The sequence below is a fragment of the Plodia interpunctella genome, chromosome Z, assembly GCF_027563975.2.
Source record: "Plodia interpunctella isolate USDA-ARS_2022_Savannah chromosome Z, ilPloInte3.2, whole genome shotgun sequence".
Lineage (NCBI taxonomy): Eukaryota > Metazoa > Arthropoda > Insecta > Lepidoptera > Pyralidae > Plodia > Plodia interpunctella.
In genome coordinates, this window is record NC_071324.2 from 3,026,775 (window position 1) to 3,047,191 (window position 20,417).

Here is a 20,417-nt window from a genome sequence, read left to right on the forward strand (position 1 = left end):
CCATTTTCTCTTTACAGGAACACTAGTATATAAGTATAAATCCATGCTTTGGTGTTAAAATGAAACAGGGTGGTGGAGGCAGGAGGCATTTCCGTAGTGTGCGCGTGTCTGCGTAACCGCTTTAGGTGCGTAGAAAGGGATGGAAAATGCGCACATACAGCAATGTTGCAAGGGCTGTATTGATTGATCTGACCCGGGGAAATAGGTCTCCGCTGACGTCATTAAGGGAACTGCATAGTTACCAACTAGATTTTAAAGCGCATGTACATATTGTATTGATTTTGCCACAATTTAGCTAAGCATAAGACTCCTAACATGTACGAATTACAGTGCAAATTTAAGGAATTAACATATTGTGACGACCCCACATAAGTAAGAAAAAGTCCAAGAAGAAGACACACATTGCAAGTGTGTTTACGTTTTGTCATTAGATGGCGGTTCATAGAGTCATGACAGATGTCTTTAAGCAACTTGAGAAAAAAATTTCGCCAGTGCTATCTTTAATTATAAAGATATAAAGATATTCGAGAAGAAAGAAATATAATTCATCTTTTAAGACCCGGACCACATTATGCCATCTCGCATGGCTATTATATGTATATATATATATATATATATATATATATATATATATACACAGCATAGTAGGCAAACGTGCATGCGGGTCGTCTAATGGTAAGCAAACACCGCAGTCTATGACACCAGCAACCCGATGTGAGTCACTGATGCGTAGCCGACTTTTTGCCAAAGATGACTTAATAAGCATTCATAGAGTATGAAAGTCTATCTTAAATCAATTTTCTTTCAAATTTATTTAGCTGTCATAAGTAAATTTAATTAAAGTGATCTGTTGGAATGTATGTAACTGTCAATGTTAAGAGCTGTCATTTTTGACAGCTTTTACTTTTAATTTTGCAAAAGAGTATGTACTCCGAGCGAAGTAAACAGTATTATTTGGCTCATATCCACGTACGACAAAAATAAAGGAGCCATTCCACTTGTCACAGTTTTAGTCTAATATTATTACTATCTTTTTCGTAATGTTACATAAGACAAAAGAGGCAGCAATGATATTGAACAACAAAGGGCAAACAAAATCCAAGAATTGTTGGCTTGAAGACGTCAATGACCTGGTATCTAAACATGGCCAAGATCGTACGAAGTGAATGAGAAAAAGTAGTAAAGTGGACCCTGAGCTTGCACGTTCTGTGTTGGGGGAAGGAGCCGGAAAAATGCTCAGACGAAGTGCGGGTTTGCATTTCACTTCTCACTATCGAGTCGATTCGAAGTAAGACGCAGCGAACCAATCATATTGCGGTATGGTTGTCGTTATGTTACAAAGGCGTACAGTGATTGGTTAGCTGCATCTCACTGCAAGCTTTAAAAAGCAACGTCACATAACGAATACAGATGAGAAAGAGAGAAAGAGTGTACCTTTTTCCCATGAAGCTCGGTGTCGAGTATGGAGGAGGCGTGGGTGTCCCAGTATGGCGGCACGACGAGCGTCGAACACCGCGTCACCACGAGTTTCAGAATCTTCATAGCCTCCTTGTAGTTGTTGCCGTCTTGCTGCAAACCATTTTTTACATTATTTTTTAAACTTCATTAATCCAAGTAAAAATATACTAATATGATAAAAAATTAGAGCTGTCTAGTTTCTTCTAGCTTATTTTTATGAGTGAAACAAAAGATATGACGATGTCGATAGTTATCTTTGTCTACGCCTCCGACAATAGGGAATATCAAATAATAATCAACGCAGCTGGCAACACTAGAATTTCCGCACAAGTCAATGTCATTTTTCATGGTACAGAACTATATACTACGTTATTTACACTAAGAATTAATGCTGCTCTGACAAGACAACATTGAAGTAATATACGTCTCTCGCGATAATAAATAAACTAGGCTGTCTATAAAAAGCATAAAACGTATTTATGTCATTTATATCAAATCTTCACTTTCTTGGCATTCACTTAATAAAGCAAAGAAAATATTAATGTAGCAAAAACATGAGTCTCTTGTGTACTCACGTCAATGAATTTGGCGACTGCCCGCAGCAGGTCAGTGTTAACCGGCTGCGCGGCGGGAGTGTTCAGCTCCACATGGTGCAGCATGCAGTGGAGCACCGACAGCACGGGTAGTTGCAGACTCACAGAACCCTGGAACATAAACATGTTCATAATTCAATATTTTTTTTGTGAAACATATTACACTTAGTCCGCTTTTTCTTATGAGTTCTAACATGTAAACAATCTTCACAGTACTTATTGTTGAAAATTAAACAAATGTATAAAAGATTTAAGAGTAATTCGCTAAAACTCTATTTTAATTTATATTATAAAATCATAAAAACATGGTAATATTGTTTAATTAATAAGACTTGTAAGAAAAACAGACTACGCTATTATTACTAACAATTATAATGTTAGAATAAAATAAAATGTATTCACATAATAAGATATTAATGATTCAAATAATAATAAGTGCGTATTTTTTTAAATATTTAAATATGTAAAAAAATAAATATAACAAGTGGAATAATAAAAAAAGATAAGACATCAGCAAGTGATACAAAAGCGCTCTGCTCTAAAATCTCGTCGTTCCAATACGCGTTTCTCTTTCTTGTATGAGCGAAATGAAAGATATGACATGTCTTCAGGTTTCTTTGTCTATGGTTTTATTGATCACACGAATGACAGTTTTCAAGGGATCAAAGGAATCTTAGCTAATAAAAAAATAAATGTCAAACCTAGCATTGTCACACATGCAAGTCTTAAATTGTCAGTGACAAACGCGACATACGCAAGCGCCCAAGTAAAAAATTGATTTATTTTCATTTAAAATAAAAAATCCACAAGATTTTATTATTGTCAGGAAGATATTGGTAAGTAACCTATCCTGTGTGCATCATCCGTTAATATTTAACATAAAAGCGCGTCATCGAATATAGAATAAATGGAACCAGGTCTTTGATTTATATTTGGATTTGGTTACAGCCAGGTCAATATAAAACGAGTTATAAAAAATATAAATGAAATCATGAAAGAATAAATAATTGAAGGAATTGCTTAGATAAAAGGTACTACATAATACTTACGTAATACTTATGTTCTTTGATGGGCGACAAAAATATAGTTTTAACTAGCGCCCCGGCACGGTTTTACTCGGGTAGAACCTTAATAAATTATACATCCAAACATTCTGGAACCACACAATCTTTTACAAAAACGCGCATAAAAATCCGTTGCTTAGTTTTAAAGATTATAAACTTTTTGTGCGCAACAAAAACATAATTTTAACGTACATTTAAATAAAAAAACCGCACATACCTTTTCGAGTACTTCGACGAGGAAGGCGAGCATCTGCAAAGAGAGATGCGAGTAGGTGTCCCAGAGGTACTTGACCACGCACTTGGTCCACTGGAAGCTCTCCTTGCTGAATGTCCTCCGGGAGTACAGGGTCATCACTGTGCCGAGGTTCTCCAACTTCTTGCTCTTCTCTGCTGTGAACTGAATAATAATAATTATTATTATCGTGACAATTTTGCAGAAAACCGCACTTAGTTACATGCTCTGATATTTTTAACACAAGCTTTTATATAGTCATAGAGATCTTATTGCATTCAATGAGCGACGATAAAATCATGTCCTTGCAGTAAAGCGTTGAAGAGTAATTTCGTCGGCAGCCGATCCTGGGTAAAAATGCAGAATCTCTATCATGTTTATGCAAATAACATGGCAAAACTTACTGCAATTGCAACAAGGGTGTGTAAAAAAAAATTCATAAATATGGATTCAAAATTCGAGCACATTTATTATAATATTACTGGCATTTTATTCTTTTTATTTTCTTTTCGTATTGTAGAAATCATCATTCAAGGATATTTTCTAGGGCAAAATATCTCAATCGCTTTATATGAAAATTTGAGGGAGAGGCACATGTTCAGTAATAGACTTTTTAAAGATGCACCTACCTGAGCGATGTGGCACGCAGCGCGCACACACAACTCATTCGCGTCTTCGTAGTGAAGCAACATGTATGGTAACAGCGCCACCACGGTCATGGGGAAGGCCAGCGACTGCGTGGGGTCGATGACCGGCAGCTCCAGCAGTGGGATCATGTCGGCCAGGACCCCGACCACCGGCTCGTACGTGTTCGGATGAGTGCAACCCTTAAGATAGAAAACACGTGAATACATTTTTCTTTTACGTAAAATGTAGACATTCGTATCTGTGATGTGATATAGTAGTACCAGTGAGTATTGTTGGAACCTCTTTAGTAGATTTTCTGATGTTTAAGCCTTTTTTATATAATGACAATAAAATTCACTGTCATAAATAGAATTTACTAAAGCTTATACGTTTTTCATTTCAGTTTTAGTTTTTGCTTCTATTTTCCTTTTTCCATCTTCTATTGTAATTTGTTTTGTCGACATGGCGACCGTCAGTAAAGTTATTTTGAGAAAGAAAAGAACCTGTGCTCGACTATGGAGGTTCCGATAATTATAACAAATACAACAAGTACATTATCATTATTATTTGTTGGATAAAAGAAAAATAAAACAATTGGTAATAAGATTATAACATTTCTCAAAAATAGGGAAGGAATATTATATTGAAAAACGAAATAAGCGGATTATGGAGTCGTCTGAAAATCATAATGATGATAATTTTAAGAAAAAGCTATTTTATTATTGCAAATAACATTTTTTCCATTAATCCGATCTAATTGATAGCTGGAAATTTGTTTTCTAAGAATTTTACGTCTTGAAGGTGAATTCTTTTATAACGAATTCTCGGAATAAATAATGAGACTATATATTGAACACAATTATACTTAATTCGATTAGCTGAGAGCGTACTTGACACAAGACAAAATATGTTATTGTAATGTTGTACTTGTCTCGGTGTATAGGAAAAAAAAATGAGATTGTGAAAAGTCTTTGTAATAACAGTTTCATTTAACTACAAAGTGTTTACCCGTCGACGCCATATCCTTCGCTATTGCTTCTTACCACAAAATTAAACGACGTCTTCGTCGTTTAATTTTGTGGTGGTAGGTTTGTGGTCGACGGAAATGAAGTTGATATTAAAGTTACAAGCACTCAATTCCGTTATGGAATAGGGCGGGAATCGAGAACGAAACGAGCAAGCGTTTCACCAGATGGTGATGCCCGCTGCCCAGAAATAAATAACATTATGAAGCTGCATTTTCAAATACCTCTAGTTCTTACAATACATAGTATATATGATTGTTTGCTGTACGGAAGTTTTTACAAACCACCAGTGTTAATAAAAAGGACATTTCTATATCGTATAAAAGTAATGGCAATATAATTTATCTATAAGAATAATGCATTAATATCCATGCTAATAAATGTTAATTACGTTTGGAAAATGTTCAAACGAGTGGAAAACTTTTCATACGCTCGGAGGCCACATTAAATATTTTCGACTAAAATCGGTCCGCGGGCGATAATTTTAGAGCTTGGGTTCAGTGGGTCAGCTAAACTTTTATTCGGTCGATATTGCCATATGGCGTTAAAAGAACAGATATTTTTAGTAATTTTGTGTAATTATGTATTAAAATCAATGAATCACGAGACATCATAATGATAAAGAATTTTAGTATAATGGACCGCTCTTCCATCAGACGTTTACCTTTTCGTTGGTTGGCATTGAACCCACGTATTTGGCCTCCCCTACTTAAATGCACAGCTTAAAAAGTTAACATTATGGGTATTTAATGCCATAAGGAATTATCTGCCATTCATACCTAAATCTTCCTCATCCATCCGGTGCCTAGTAGTGGGTATAACAATGCCTGATGATGGTATACCTTGAGCAGCAATGCGTGTAGGCACGGCGAGGAGTGGGCTTGCGTCCGGTCGAGGCGGTCGCGGGCGTCGGGTCGGTCGAGCGGCAGTCGCGCCATCACACGCGACAACAGACGAACCCCTAGCAGGAATTCGTGCTCGTAATCTGACTCGAGCAGTGCGCCGCCGACCCAGAATAGAGTCGCCAAGATCGTCAGCTTGTCGTCCTGAGCCAATGAAATTCTTAATTAGACAGATCTTGATATGACACATACCTATATTGTTTAGGTTTATTTAGCAACTAATAAAAGAGAGATCATTTTAGGTATCATATATACCATGTATGGTTTTTATTACATGCCTCTCTTTTCAATAACGCACCGTGTGTGATGACAAAAATTCAAATGGATCTCGAACAAATAAATACAATGAATTTATTTTATATATAGACTTATATAGATATTTAGATAAAGCGCATTTACGCTGATGGGGCAGGGGGTCTTCTGTTTATTATAATAAGTACTACTACAAAACAGACACGCTGTCTGTATCAATGCGACAAATTAGAAAACTACTCGATGGACTTTTTGAGGTCACCATATAGTGTGATTTAGCGGAAGGTTTTGGTGTGTAATTTAATAAGATTTTACCAAACCAAAGCCGAGACGGACGGCTAGTGAAGAATAATTTTAAGTTCGCGATCATGACCACGTAAATTGAACAAGAACAAGATATGCTAACATATTTTCAGCCTGATTAATAAAACAATAACATATGTACTTACTACAAAGATACGTGTAAAAGTTTTACTTGGATATGAGCAGGTTAACTAAACTTCTAATGTTCTTTGTGTCGTAACACCTGGCAACTCTTTGTTCTAAAATTACTCAATATTAATTTCTGAAAATTATATCATATGTCATCATTTCATAAGGTAGAGGATTTTATTTTGCATATAACTTTCATGTATGTATAAAAAATGTTTTTTTTTTCAGTTACATAATCCGTTGATATGCCGCAGTTCCTCTGCATTGCAGGGCGGCCTACATAGTATTTTTAGAATTACTGCAATGCAGATATTTGCATGACCTGTTGACACTGCGCAGGTCCATTCTCACACATCTCCAAACTACGTCATGTGTCTAATGTAAACTGGTTTTAATCCTCACCTAGAGAGGGGGAGTAGGGATAACCTGATTCGTCTATGTATTTTCAGGATACGTCATAGAAAAATAAATTTCCACAGAAGGTGCACTTTGAACACTTTATTTATACCCGTACTTCTTCTTGTCAAAATCTGCCGAATCTAACAATCAGGCCAATCCCAGAATCTGTTCTATACCGCACAAATCAAATTATGCATTATTTTTTAATTACGTAACTGACATTCGTAAGTTTGATAATGGTGAACTTTGTATAAATATAACCACAGGTTTGTATATGTCATACAACATAAATTTTTGTGCCGTAAGAGACGCGCAAATGGGGTAAATAACATTATATGCAAACAAGCACGTCAAAAAATTAGAAGAACATCAACACGCCAAGAAGAAGCATGATTTTCAATAGTGGTCGTCCATACTATATAGTATTTTTGATGACAATTATCATCAAATATATAATATCAAAAAAAAAAACAGAACTACAAGTCAGCAATCGTGCCTAATAATGTAGTGTACCACCCCGCCCGGAACCGTGAGCACACTCACACAGAAAGCGACCTGCTGTGCTACGTCTATGTACCACCGAGATTTAAGTCAGTACGCTTACATCGGCACTGACCTAAATCGGCTATGTATTTCCGCTTACAGGGGGGCACGAAGACCGGTATTGATTTTCAGAGAAAATGGTGCAACTTTGTAGCACTGCGTCCTAGCGCATGTTAATATAAAGCATATATTGTTAAAACGTATTCATACAATCGATATGCTGTTGGTTCGCGCTCTTAGTAACAAGACATTTTTACGACGTCGATAAGAATATAAAGAATTAATTGATAATAAAGAGTTCATCTTCATCGAAATGTCTAGAGCGATAATCGCAAAAACCTGAGTAACTATGTCGTATATATCGATTTTAATAAAATAATTGAAATTGACATTAAATCGTCATGTTTATATTTGCAGACCCATAGTCGGTAAAACATGTAGATAAGCTTTTTTTAAAACATCATTTTTGTGCGTAATCAATAATCACGATATTTGCTATTTTTTTTCCCTATTTTACCTTAGCCGTTGAGCGTCGGAGCCCAGGGTCGCGCGGTCTTCGGCTGCCGTAGTTGTCAGACCATTGACACGCATATCATCCTTCATTTGTTTCTTCGTTCTATAAAACAATATGGGCATACCTGAGTAGCGGTGTCTCCCAATAATTTGAGCGACTGAGCCGATCGCGAGCGGCAGAGATTGGGACAGATGCCCTTCGCAGCTTCGTTGCAAGGCCTCGATCGCTCTAAAACAGATAAGGGTCATTGTCAAACTAATCGATAACTTAATTTCCATTTCGCTTTGTATTCGAGCTTCGTTGCTGTTTATTTCGTTCAAACTTTATTAACGAAGGGTTTGTTTGGAATAAAAGTTTTTATTACGTATAATTTCTGAGTAGATCAGGATTCGACTTGACGCAGAATATGAACTTAGAAAAAGTTGCTCACTTTCGTATTCTTAGAAAATGGCATTTTTTCTCATAAATAATGAAATTTTGTGGAAATATGTCTTGAGAAAATGACATTTGTGCGAAAGTGACTATTTACGAAATGTCTTTATGTTTCATCTCATGAATGTTTGCCCGGTTGCTTCTTAGCGTCGGAGCCCATGCTGTGTCCATTATCCTGAAAGTGACGTTTTGTGTTCACTGCAAATTCTTGCATAGACCCGGCCTCATTTTTCCGTCGACATGTGTGTGTTCTGTGACATGCGTATGCACAAAACGATTCCTGCGTTGATTCGTGTAGGACGACGGAATAATGAGGCCGCGCTCCAACAGGTTAGAGACGTGCCCTACAGCTCAGCCGTGCTCCGTTGCCACGACGCAGTACATCGTAAGTATACACATGCGTTGATGTACGTCGATTCTTCATACGATTTCTGGGTTGTTTATGCATTTGACGGATGTCAAAATGCCTGAGCAATGGGTCATGGCTCATAAGACGTAATTTCCCATAGCAAAACAACATTTACCGTGATGTTTCTCAGCGGAAGTGGGGGGCGCGGCGCTTTTCCTTACGCAGTAAGATACGGAGTAGCTCGTGCTGCGAGTGTGGTTGCTCACGCAGCCCACGCACACGCCTGGCGAACGTTTGCCTGGTGATATACAATCATCAATATATATATATATATATATATATATATAAACCTACGTAGAACAATTGTTAGTCACATTAAAATTACATTCAAGTCGTAAGTACAAGCTTTTTTAAAATTCCTACAAATATTATAAAGAGAAAAGGTTTGTTTTTTTATTTGTAATGATAACTAACTAGGGCTAGCTCAATCTGCGTTATTTGTCCTAATATATTTATTTATTTATTTAATACAATAACTTACCACCGGTATAAGCGGGGCCATTAGGTTGGGAGCCGCCATCTTTATTATTCAAATTGGGCGTAGACTTGAAGATATCTCGCATATAGTCCAGGGGCCTGAAGTTGGATTCCAGAGAGTCGACGGCAGCCTCAAGGGTCAGCAGCAGCTCTGTGACGTAGCCTTGCATATCCTCGCCTTGTTCCGCCACCGTTTCCACCAATCGTGATAGTATATCGGACACCATTCGACCCGTCATAGCTACGCCTATGAACCTGAATACCTGAGAATAAGCAATGATCAATTAAACTTTGTTTACAGTGAACGACAAAGACAAAATATTTTTCTTTTCATTATACAAATTGCAAAGAAGACAATCTAGGTAAACTTGTACTATGCGATATTTTTCAAGAATATTTGAAAAATTACATTTCGCGCACGACATTCGTTCTGTCTCGTGTCTTTCGACAATATGACAGTTTCATATTACAAACTATCGAAAAAGACTATTAACTATAAATGGGTTGTTCAGTTCAGAATTCCTTGACAGTTTGCATTCTCGCGAGATTGGTTACACAATGAAAACTGTTAACAATCTAACGTACTACTAATATGTGCTAAAAAAGTTTATGAAGAAAATTCTACTTTGCGCGTCGAAACAACACTGGAATTAGATTTTACCGTGATACGGCCACAGTTTTATTTAGACATTCATTTATTTATATTGATGGCAAATGTTGTGCTCGCTGTTAACTGGTGTTTATGTGTCGCATTAAATTGCAAGTACAATTTGTTTACTATAATATTATAAGTAAGCGTTCTTAATATTAAATAAATAATAAATAAATAAATTTATATCAAATTACAAAATTTGGGTCGTCAAAGCTGCAAACTACTAGCTACCTGCAGCGATCTCCCCGCGTAGTGCCTGGAAGGGCAGGATAGACCCAGCTGCAGTGCGGTCTGGGCCCAGCGCTCGGAGACCAGCGCGTGGGGCAACGACTCCCGGAACACGAGCAACACGTGACGCAACAGCGTCGACATCTGCTGGCAGCTGCGTAGGGTCCACACTGGAATGGGAGAATAGAAACTTGAAGTAAAACGAAAACAAGGGTTTTGTCATAATCCTTCCTACTAATATTATGCGAAAGTTTGAATGGTTGTTTGTTATTCTTTCACGCAAAATCTGCTGAAATTTAATATACAGCGCACTCTATGTGTTATTCCAGATTATCCTGGAATAATACATAGGGTACTTTTTATCCCGAAATTCCCTCGGGAGTTTATTATTGTCAATCCCGGGTTCTAAGCAACGTATCACGGTGAAACCTATATGAAATTTTAAGTTAGACCATCCGCTATATAACTGTGAAAACCGCATTAAACTCCATCCAGTAGTTTTTGCGAGACAGACAGACAAAAATTCTAAATAAAATAGATTTGGCTTCTATTAGTATTACTTACAATTTTATTATATGGTATATAATCTATTTAAGATTATTCAAAAGCTGCATAGTATATAATTATACCTTTAGCTGTGATATCCTCGTACTGCCAGAGTGGAGTATGTGTCGGTCTGTTGGCCAGGAAGTGGACGAGCGACTTGATGACGTCAGCGACAGGCACATCCGCCGCCGACGCTTCCTGCGGCTCCGGCGCTTCCGGTTCAGCTTCGCCTGTCACTATCACCGGCAATGAGGGGTAGTTGTCGCCTTCCGCTATACAAACAATGATTTTTATTAAACATCTTCATCTGAGATTTGGAAGTCGGCGATTAGTTTTAAGTTAATTTTTGAAGTCAATAAATGACTAATTTGAATAAAGATTTTTTAATTTTAATTTGATTTTTTTTCAATAATTTTATTCCCAATACACAACTCATATCCAAAAAGTCTGATCGCAAGATTTATCATATAAAAAACATAAGTAAAACATAGTAGACATGGTGTAGCCAACATGCGCTTTGTCTCATGGTATGCAAGCACTGCGGTCCATCAACCTTGATAATTATATAAGTTAACGATGCGTTGCCAACTTTAGCGTTAAAAATACAAATAGGACAATTGTACTTCTACTTATATATGTGATGTAATATCCATTACGCCTACAGCTCATATGTCCACTATTGGGGTAGATACCGGATAAGGAAACCAAGCAATGATCAATCAATCACGCGTGCCCAATGCGTATTTGTGGGTTGTTAACAACTGGGACTGCAAATATAGTCAGGTTCAACAACTGAATGTACCTTCCGAAATAAGATAGAGCTAGAGATAATACAGTTTCGGTCACCCATTCCGTGACCGACTTTTGAGAAAGTAGCTTGACCAAAGCTATCGTGACTTAAACTCGCAAACCACTACGGCACAGAGCAACTTTAAACTTTTCCGTGCTTCGAAAACAACAGACAACTGTTTATTAAAGTAGATTACCGCTAGATGGCAGCTACTTATAAAAATCACGTTTTACTTTCATGCATTTAGGACATTATGTTATTTCTAATATATACTATAACTGCAAATTCAATATTTGAAAATTACATATTTAATTTTGGCTAAGAACATTTCCCATAAAGTCACGTTAAAAAAAAATTAAAACAAGTTGATGAACTTATTTTAGTTTTTTATTTCTTGAAAAATGTGGGCGGACGGATGCGTTTGAAAGCTACTAGATACCACAGACATACAGACAGGTGAAAGTAATATCAGTTTGGCCCGGCGCCGAAAAACAAGTCAAAATCCTCACCCTCAGGTGTGACTTGTGGATCGGAACTGAGCGAACGAGCGTGCGAACGCGGCGAGTGACCGCACTGTTGGAAGCCGTCGAACGCTGCGTCTGGCTCTTAAAATAAAACATACAATTATGAAAATGACATCTCGCAATACATTAGCCGGCTGTTAGGTTGAAGTAAATTTTTAACGTTAATAAATTATGTAAAAAAAATATTTTAATTTAGAATTATATTGTAAGTTAAAATATTTTTTTTGCATAAAAAGCGGTTTCAAACACAAGAAGTTAAAAGTTTAGTCTCAAATATATTTTTAAATTCAATTCTACCTAAACATCTAAAACTGGCCTTCGAGTTTTGCAGCTCGTGGCTCTGTTTACTCTGTATGGAATAGAGACAAGATACATGCCGCTTTACAATATTTGATCAGACCCGATTAAGCTGTCGCTGAAACAAGGGCATATCCCATTGGTTGGTAAAGTTTTAGGATACCAATAAGTATGTGAACATTGACATTGACCATATAGAATAATATATTTTTTAAAATGATGAGTACCAGTAAAATTGTGCAGAAGCCGCAAAGACAGTGGCGCCCCCAAGCCGATCTGCGTCGAGCGGCTGCCTAGCAACACCCGTGCGATGGTCAGGTGATCGTGGTGAGCCGCCACCGCCACAAGGAGATTCAGCAGCAGCTGACGACAGTGCTGGTGGACTATCCATCTGGAAAGATATTAGCTAGCTAAAGCCACGGATACACCAGGGAACAGATGATGCGCAACATATCGCTCTTTCTCATTCATTTATTATCTCCATTATCTCAAGTGAAATAAAGGATCGTCGATCTTACCTATTTAAATTGGAATTAAAAAGATAGGACGAAATGTTGTCGCGTCAAATATCCCCTATTGTGATCATGGCATGGCAAAGGCCCTTTCCCGGCCTTCTTCAAAGCTAAAACAAGCCTAGTATACTATGTGATTAAATCAACTGATTTGATCGGAAAGTATTACATTCTATTGAATGTGTTCAATAGAATGTAATACTTTCCGATCATTAGGTACTTTTAAGTTTTTGCTAATAAATAAAAATGTGTTGGTGGCGCTAGTGTGCAAGATGGCCCAGCCTATAAAAGAGTAACTACAACATATATATTTGTCTCTGTATTTATACATAATTCTATACGTTGAATTAAACCTGTGATGCAAAATGTATACTATGAAATACCTGGTATGGTCCATGCCCAGGAACACGATGTGCAGCATGAGAGGAACGTGTATGGACCAGTCGAGCTCCCCGCCTTCCAGCACCACGTCGCATAGCAACATCACGGCTACGTTGCATCTGTAACAGCATACGTGTACAATACCAGTAGTTTACATCTTTTTGACAAGTATCCTTATCCTTACATATTATAAAGCATAGTTATTTGCCGCGTCTGTCTGTCTGATAAACTTAATAATTACTGCACGGATTTTAATACGGAATATAATAGTTTATTACGAAATTTCACCAATAGATAGTTTTATTGCTGAGGAAGGTTTAGGTGTGTAATTTATTATATTTTACACGAGTGAAGTCAGGACGGGTCGCTAGTATTATATAACTTAAAATTTGAGGTGAAATGTGCCTTTGAAGGTGTTATTTCTGAATAAATATTTTGACAAAGTGGAGTGGAGAAGAAAAAGATCGTGTGTTCGATATGGTGTTTCATAACTGTGATGGATATACTTGGTAGGAAGAATATAAATTTCTAAAATCTGTCTGGGTTAAAAATAATAAACTTAATTAATTTATATAAAAACAGTTAAAATCCCACATAGATTATATAATGAATGTACGCACGACAGTATAACTATTAAACTTCGTCGTCACGCCGAAAGTAAAACAAAAGTTTGATAATTCACTTATTATCAATAATAACTACACGTAACTTAAATTATATTAATTGATCTCCATCGCTCCATCAGTTGAATGTTAAAAAAAGCTCAGGTAAGTCTGAGCTTTTTTTAACATTCAAGTTGACCTTATTGAAATAAGGTAAAATAGATAAAATAACTTATATAGACGTTCATCGATAATGATATTGACGAGATAGACACACCTAGACATATGCCCAATGAACTCTAGACGTTCCATATTATCAAAACTAATAAGTATGATCCCGAATCTTAAGCCATTCGATTTCCGCAGATAGAGGTGATCAATAACCGATTATGTGAACAAAGTAGGTCGGCTGTATATAGATTAAATTTGTTTTAGATTAATGGTATGCTCTGTTTCGTCTGGTATTGGAAATATAATATGTGGAAGGTCTCTTCGAAATAGATAGACGGTCCGCCATTCGGTGGCCTTGATCTTTATCAAAATAACATTTTGCAGGCATCGATTGAGGCACAATGGAACGATTAGAAACATATTCACATGCTTGCGGTGAAAGAAAACTTCGTGAAAGCTGGACACTGTTGGGCTGTTTAGTTCTTTAAAGCGTGTGCGAAAATGCTACTAGATGGCGGTAGTCGTAACATCTGTCTTGAATAAAATTTGATACCAGTACAGCTTTAACTCCGCCTTTTACATGTTGTAATAAAGTTAAATAAATAATAAAATAAATACCAAACTGTATAAAAATATGTTTTCGGCATTTCCCACAACTTTTTGATAAAATATTATATTGTAATCTAACAGATAAATTAACTGCTAGAAATAAATCCGAAAGATGTTATTTGCGTATCCTTATGAAACACTTTTAAATGCTATTAGATATATATAAGCTATCAGATACTTTATCAAGAAGCGGTGATACGGGCCCTAATCCAGTTGACGTCAACCTCCAACGTCACCAAAGTCCAACCTGTGAAAACCAGATATTGGCTGGCTGCTGTCGGGCAGGTACTCAGTGAGTTTCGCAAAGAACCCTCCATATTCCGGCATGGGCAGAGGCCGCGGCTGCGGCACGTCGACGCGGGGCTCCAGCGGCGTGGTTGGCGCGCTGCCCGCCGTTGGCGTCGTCGACTCAGGGCCCAGAACAGTCTGCAAGAAGTTGTACTAATTATATGTGTTTTGTTAAACAAACGACCAAGACTAAAGGTGTAACGTCCGCAGAACATCCGCTAATAACAATGAAGTTGTAAAATAACACTAAATTAAGAACACTAAAAAGACAACACTTTTTGAACAAGGTACGGCACCGCTTTAAAAATAAACCTTTATTCGTATAAAGATTTAAGAAAGAAGGCCAGCCTTCCTTCAAACTAAGATGAAATAAATTAAAAGTAGAAAACCTATGTACCTCCCAAAAAAGGTCATGAACATCGGATGCTTTCTTGTTTTGGTTTCAAATAACAAACTTGCGTTTCACTTTTGTCACACATACATTACTTATTAAAGCCGCTAACGAAGTGTCCTTCTAGTCTCGCAACGCTAGTCCCCGTTTATCCCTTAATTGATTGAGATGTGATACTAATACTATTAGAACTACTATCTGTATAAGTGATCTTGCCTAATGGAGAAAAATTTGGAAAACGGATCACGAGCTCCGGGGCATATCGGCTGAGAAACCAATGGGGGAAACGCAGATGAGGGAGACTGCACATAGGTCATATATTTTTTGGAATTATTTTATAATTACTAATGTTTATATTAGTACGTTAAACTACATATTTTAGAGACGTATATTTAGACGTGATCAAACAACAAATTACTAAGAGTTTGGATATCATTAAACACCTGGCAACACAAATATAGACCTTAATTAAGTCTTATGAAATACAGCGTGCCATGTCTCTCCCTTTGCTCAATTAGCGTACGTATTTATGAACTGTCCTAAAGTCTAGATAATAAATCAGCAGTAGACGTGACAGTTTAATCTGTATCGATTTCATCTGCGGAATAATAAAGACAATAGAAATGACAAAGACGCGTAGATTTATTGCCGCCATTTGTAGCGTAATACGTATAATAATACAACTTTGTTTCGTTATCAACAGCCGTCCCCATTATGAGTATGTGCCACGACCCACCACGCGGGCCCATTTCTGATTGGCGGGTTTTAACAACTGAAAATACAACCGGAATAGAATCAAATTACTGCGTGTAGTAAAGTAATAGATTTGTTGAATTTCCTAATGTGCTTGACATTAGGAAATTCAACAAAATTCTATCACATTTTGAATTTTGTTTCACTTTTCAAAAATTCTATCACTTTTTGACTCGGTAAATACTTGTATGACAGTGATGTCACTCTTTTATAGAATAAAAAGCATTATATGAGAACTGAAAATAATACAAGACTTAATGAATAAAATTGATAAAAAATGCTTTGACATATAAAACCCATGCATTTTATGTATTTTATTCAACAATCATTTCATATCATTGCGATACACTTATGTATATTAAGCGTAAGACTACACATTGTGATATACAACCAATGCCATTTCTAGCTATTTGCATTCAAATTCTTTGTAGAGGTAATTTGTCATCGGTATTCATTGTAATAGGATTGGAAACACGAGTATGGAATAATTAGCGAGCATCCAAACAGATTGTGATACAGGGGTCTTGGTAAAAGATAAAAACGAGTGCATACGAGTACTAAGTGTACATATGTTGGTCCTGTCCTTGAATGCCCACTCCATATCGCCCTGTGGATGTCGTACGAGGCGACTAAAGAACAAATAGCTTTAACAGCTGAAAGGCAACAATAGAATTACCAAAGAGGGTTACTATAATGCTACTTGCAAGATGATAATACATAAATAAAGATCACATCTTAAAAATTTCTTCTTTTTACGCAAACCCTAGGGACGTCGTAGCTCCGAATGTAATTGTGATGAGGAAGATAGTCATTTCGAAACTCTAACTAGTAACTTAGTGATGTTACTAGTTACCGTCGTAATAAGTGTATTACGACGGTCTATTTTCGTAATCGAAAATAGACCTGGGGAAATAAAGCAAATATTCAAAATAGACTAACGGGAAAGTAGAGCGATCGTTCCGAAGGGGATAACCAAACGTCAAAACATTCGTATTCATAATATCGATCGGGTATAAAAGCTGTGAAAAATCACGACAAAACTGAATATCATAGAAAAATCCTTGCATATTTTCTGTTACACAATTTCAAATGTCTCAATAATAAGCTGGCTCTCGATATTCGTTCTCATCGGCGCGACGCTCAGAGCACCTTAATTATTATAATACAATAACGGTACAAACTTTCGGGCATCTTTGCATAGTTCCACTTTGTCGACGAGAATTCTTCCTATTCCGTAAACTACTTGGATTTCTCGCTAAAATTAGGAATGTAATTCAGATTATATAAATAATTAGAGTGTAATGTTACGATCGGCCGCCTGCCTAACGTCAACCCTCTTTGGGTATGAAGTTGTTGCCAAGGTTTATCACTCAGCGTCTTATTCGATATTCACGAGGATATGAGATGGCCTACGTTTTTAATATCACACTGCATGCAGCTTTATAAAAACCGTGTAAAAATGACAAAAATTTTTTGCTATTGCATACAAATTGATTAGTACGGAAGGTCAAAAATTTGTGCTCTGTTCTCACATTTTTTTTTAAGGTTGTATTAGTTACTGCTCAGTACATGGGTACTAGTTTTTTTTACATCCACCATGTGGAATAACATATTCTAATAAGGCTAACTTGCCACATTAGTTTAGGTAGGTTAAGTATGGGCAAATAAATAACATTTGTCGTGTACTTAATATTTCTTAAAAGATAATCGAATCTCGATGGTGGGTTTCGATTGCTGAATATGGAGCAAACGTATTTGTCACTATATGGTATGAAACACATTTGTGTACTGTCTCATCTGAGCGTTTTCCCGATCTATTCCAGACGTTGAGTGTTAGAGCTCAGGTTCCGCTTTCTTATATTTTCGTCTCACCTTCGCACTTTGTGTAACTATGTTACACGTTATCATTAAAATTACTTACAGGTGTGGCGTCTCCTTCGGTTGGCGGCGGGGGTTCTTCGACGGCGGGCGGAGTCCCACAAGGCGGCGCCGAGGCCCGCTTGTACGGGGCGCGAGGCCCCGGCGTCTCAGGGGCTTTCACGCTGAAACCACACAACGAAGTCTCTTCAAATTGGAAATAATACGCTAAGCTAGACGCAGATGTGCAAACTAAACCCATTGTTGCGTTTGTTATGATTTTGCAGGATTGCGTCTCGATTATTCAATAGTAGTTTTTATTATTACTGATACAATATTTTCAGGTAAATTTTAAGCTAACCACAGGTTTCGCGGCGCCACAGCTCTGAACGCAATCGAAGCGGAGATGAGAGGCTCGATTCTCACGCAATCGAAGTTCACTACATCAATTTTCACCAATTTTTTCGATGGTTTTAAGCAAATTTACAATCGAAAATGTTCGATCGATCAATGCGTTCGCTCATACAACAGTGATTTTTTGTAAAAGCATATTTAAAAAAGTACGAGGAACTTCTATCAGAATCGGGCCCCAGGACGGTCGGCTGTACTCGTAGTGTAAAAACCTGCATAGCACTCAGGCTTTTACCAGCTCTGCAGTTGGAAAATTAGCGAAGTAATACCGTTAAAGGGTTCGAACGCAAATACTCTATCTTCATAATTAAGTAATGGACAATATTTAAAGAGACATCTTTTAATAAAAAATATCCGACGAAGAAATGGAAAGACGATGGATTGCAATGATATTGTGGTTTGCAATATTATTACGGATGGGGAAATATCCAGGGAATGTAAAGGACGATATTGTTTTATAAATTGACTCATGGATGAACATAACATTTTTGTTGATTCTCTATCCATTTCCATGTGTGGAGTGCATACAAATTCATAGGAACTTCAATTGGTCATTATCACTTATTTCCTATTTTAGATAATGGGATTGGCTTAAAATTACAATAGTGTTAAGAAACAGTTTATTAAACGGTTCATATGTGTGTATTAAAATAAATGTGCTATAAGTAAAGCCTATTCAGCTTGAGCCTTAAAATATCGGTTGTTTCGCGCAAAGGTTTTTACAACTTGCAAATAAAATGTTATCTTTATTGGAGTTAAGATGGCCGCTAGGGATTGTAGGGTTGGTTTTAGTGACCGCGGCGTTTCGCCAGTGCTTAGAAAGGCCAAATTACGTTAGCTTTTAACTGCGCACTTTACTGATTGTATCAATCGCGTATTGAGGTGTAACGATTCATCACAATTTTGATCTTTTATACTAAAGTTATGTATATTTTGGACTATGTTAAGCCAATAACACTTAAGGAAGAAATATTACATTTATCAGATATTTGTCAGCTGAAAGTGGCTATTTTCCAACTAGTCAAATCACACACCTTTTTCTTATGTCAAAAACAAAATCTATATGATGATATTGTGACGTCACAATTTAGGAGACAAAAATCTTTTCAAATATACTTCAATCACAATACAACATCGCGTAACTAAGTAGTAAAACTGATGAATTAAAGTGACGTTTAATTTTAATACCTTTATGCATTTTAATTGTTTACCCGGTTAAATATCCTATTATTGAGGCATGTATGAACAATTAATTACATACGAACATAGTCGCAGTCTGCAATCAGTGTTGTGTGCATACAGTCAATTGATGAAAACCGCGCTTGTACACACCATTCAATGGTATTTAATTTATCATGTTCAATCAGACGATGCTGAACCGTTTATAATATGTAGTAATAAATACGGTATTGGCGAAATTAATTTGGCGGAGAATTTCGTTATTCACTATTTACAGTAAAATGAGTATTGACAAATATGCAAACGAGCCCTGATTGCTCAATTTAAAATACGTGGATATTTTAGTGATTAAATCAAAATTTTCAAATAGGCATATAAATTATTATAAATATAATTGATTCTGACTCACTGAACTCTTGTGGCTTTGCCAATACTAAACATTATAATTAATAAATAAATTATCAGTATATACAACTCTTCCGTATTGACAGTGAACACACAACTTAAACTACTAAGTAGGCGTAGAAAGCTTAATTTTGGTACTTGAGGACGAGTACGATAACGAAATGGCTATATTTTGATGTTCGAAGTCGCGGTCACAAGTTGGTCACAAAGTTTGTTTAATAAAAAGATCCTTCAAACGTCCTTATAATCTTTCGCATCAATATCAGTGGGCTAGTGATAGCTGGACAGCGTACTTGATTGTATGATTGATTGATGCTGGTCGTGAGGTTTCTACTCCAATCACTTACAAGGCGCACCCTTCGTATAATGTATCGAATGTCCAACACTGTCGCGGCAGATTATAACTGTTTTATCAACAAAATTAGTAATGCTTCGATTGTTTGCTATTGAAATAATACGAGT

General features: G+C 36.7%; 1 protein-coding gene across 7 annotated transcripts in view; it reads right to left on the reverse strand.

Moving 5' to 3' along the window:
• The window catches only part of fry (furry), a 152,900-nt gene that overhangs the window by 13,916 nt on the left and 118,567 nt on the right, over window positions 1-20,417 (reverse strand). For all 7 annotated transcript variants that reach the window (XM_053768631.2, XM_053768628.2, XM_053768629.2 and 4 more), the window contains 15 exons: window positions 18,025-18,145; window positions 14,919-15,097; window positions 13,292-13,408; window positions 12,624-12,787; window positions 12,085-12,180; window positions 10,869-11,057; window positions 10,243-10,409; window positions 9,364-9,622; window positions 8,998-9,120; window positions 8,166-8,269; window positions 5,842-6,045; window positions 3,977-4,174; window positions 3,333-3,512; window positions 2,034-2,162; window positions 1,435-1,569 (listed from right to left, as the gene is read on the reverse strand). In XM_053768631.2, the coding sequence (XP_053624606.1) occupies window positions 1,435-1,569; window positions 2,034-2,162; window positions 3,333-3,512; window positions 3,977-4,174; window positions 5,842-6,045; window positions 8,166-8,269; window positions 8,998-9,120; window positions 9,364-9,622; window positions 10,243-10,409; window positions 10,869-11,057; window positions 12,085-12,180; window positions 12,624-12,787; window positions 13,292-13,408; window positions 14,919-15,097; window positions 18,025-18,145 (2,365 nt within the window). The remainder of the gene's footprint in view (window positions 1-1,434; window positions 1,570-2,033; window positions 2,163-3,332; window positions 3,513-3,976; window positions 4,175-5,841; window positions 6,046-8,165; window positions 8,270-8,997; window positions 9,121-9,363; window positions 9,623-10,242; window positions 10,410-10,868; window positions 11,058-12,084; window positions 12,181-12,623; window positions 12,788-13,291; window positions 13,409-14,918; window positions 15,098-18,024; window positions 18,146-20,417) is intronic.